General features: G+C 37.8%; 1 protein-coding gene across 1 annotated transcript in view; it reads left to right on the top strand.

Annotated features, from left to right (window-relative positions):
• Positions 1-1,130, top strand: part of LOC109544340 (sphingomyelin phosphodiesterase) — a gene marked incomplete in the record, with an annotated part of 7,430 nt that extends 6,300 nt beyond the window's left edge. The window contains 3 exon segments of the mRNA XM_048662723.1: positions 476-585; positions 639-826; positions 968-1,130. Coding sequence (XP_048518680.1) covers positions 476-585; positions 639-826; positions 968-1,106 — 437 coding nt within the window.
• Between the last annotated feature and the right edge of the window lie 1,009 nt (positions 1,131-2,139).

Below are 2,139 nucleotides of genomic sequence, written 5' to 3'. Positions count from 1 at the left end.
AAGTTCGTTATAAACGGAAAGTGAATATACAACTAACCTAAAAAGTGATCGGTATATCCGGAAGTTCGTTATAAACGGGTTCGTTATAACCAGTAGAAAAATACGTCGGTCTTTTCCAAACTCCAAAACATCTTTCGATCACGTTTCCTGTTCGGATATGGTACTTATTGTATAGCCTTTCCGCTCTTGTTGCAGGATTAACTAAAGGGGCTAACAAATAGGATGTAAGACCATAGCCACTGTCACCCGTAATAAAAAAAATCAAGAAAATATACTAAACGGTCCCTAATCGGGCGCTAACCAGCCAAAAAGCGCCGGTTAATATAGCCGTTGTTTAGAATACACAAAACAGTGGTTAAGCGACGGTGCAACACATTCTTCGAACTAAACCACGATTAAATTTTTAATCACCGTTTAGTCAAACGGTGCAACCGGGCATTAAATGTCTAGAAGTAAAGCAAAATGTATCATTTAGGCAGGGCGACTGCAGTGGCCTATCTGGCACCGTCCGTAACAAGTTTTACCAACTACAATCCAGCGTTCCGCATTTACTACGTGGATGGCGATCATGAGAATACCACAAGGGTAAATTTGCGCGAAGAATTTGCTACAAATTTTCATCTTCGTTCACTGTTTAGGAAGTTTTGGAGCACGAAACGTGGACGTTCGATTTAGACACCGCAAATCTGCCAGGCAACGAACCCAATTGGTTCAAGTCGTACTCTGCTACCGATGAGTTTCAACTGAACAGCTTGAGGCCGAACGAGTGGAACAATTTAATCGAAAGAATGATCCAAGATGACGAACTGTTTCACAGGTTTTACCGGTAAGATGGATTTTAGCCCCTAATTGAATGAGCAACTGGCCGATTTCAGGAAAATAACAATTTTGCTACAAAATGTGCCATTTTTTTTGCTAGTGCTGCTTTAATTAGTGCGTTTTGGTAAATATCTGGAATTTTTTGCAGGAATTATTATAGGCATTCCCCAACAGCTCCGCCGTGCGACTCAAAGTGCAAGCTGCAAATTTTGTGCGATTTAAAATCGGCCAAATCGCACACGAAACACCAACTTTGCCATGAGCTCGAAACTGCCTTTCAAATGTGATTTTTTAATATATTTTTTCCAGAAGCGGGTGTTTCGATTATTGCATCAAGTGACAAGGTTTCTAATGCCCCACGAGAACGGCCTCATTTTGTATTTTCGGAAACTTCTGATTTTTAATTAGCCAGAACAGAGCAGAGAATCTAAGATTATTTTATTGTTTTGCATTCGGTATTATTGGTGATTGTCACTAATTTAATTATTGCTTTCGTTATTATTAAACTATTTGTATTTAATATGTCGCCTTAACTAAACTGTCTTTAGCTGCATACCTATTTTAGATGCAATTCCAGTTTTTCGGAGCAATTCTAGTTTTGTTTGGACACTTTTAATGAGTGAGGACTAGGAGTGATTAATTAATTAATTTATTAGGAGATAGATAGAGAAACTAATGGGTTTTTCGGGTTTTTAGGCGGTTGTTCGGTAGAATTTCCTCCTGGCGTTTCGCAAGCACGAGCAGGCGTGCATCTTCAGAAGTGGTTTGCTTGAACAGTGTTCGGGATGGGAAACGTCAGGAAAATCCATTAGGTTCATTAATTAATGTGTTGCATTTTACGTTTTAGTAATATGGACGATTCGTTCGGTTCTATAAAAAGGAAAAATAAAATAAAATAAAAATAAAAAAAAAGGCAGCTTAAAAATCGAGCTAGAATTTGACGGCAAAATGTTCCCAAAAATGGGTTATTTTAGCATGGACTTCTGGTCGCATCTTTTCTCCAAACTAAAAAAAATTGACACTCAGGCATAAATGTAATCTGAAAAAATCTGAAAATTTATGAACGATTGGTGCTCAATTTAAGAACACTTAGAAAAATGTTATCAATCTTGTCAATTTTTGACGAAGCACGGAATTTCGTGTGATTTTCCCGGCGAGCGAATTGAAATAAAACTGCAGGTTTTTCAAAAGTGTTCACTTTCAGAGTGAAATCCGACTTGAATCAGAGAATGAAGTGAATACTTTGGCGAGTTTATTAAAGATAAAAGTTATCTATCGATGCAGGACAGTACTGTTTGCTCTGCTGAGTAATTCGATGAT

This window comes from Dendroctonus ponderosae, unplaced genomic scaffold (genome assembly GCF_020466585.1).
Source record: "Dendroctonus ponderosae isolate FM_Combo_2020 unplaced genomic scaffold, Dpon_F_20191213v2 Dpon_F_20191213_1, whole genome shotgun sequence".
Lineage (NCBI taxonomy): Eukaryota > Metazoa > Arthropoda > Insecta > Coleoptera > Curculionidae > Dendroctonus > Dendroctonus ponderosae.
Note: the sequence above shows the minus strand (reverse complement) of the source record. Positions and strands in the feature narration are given on the sequence as shown.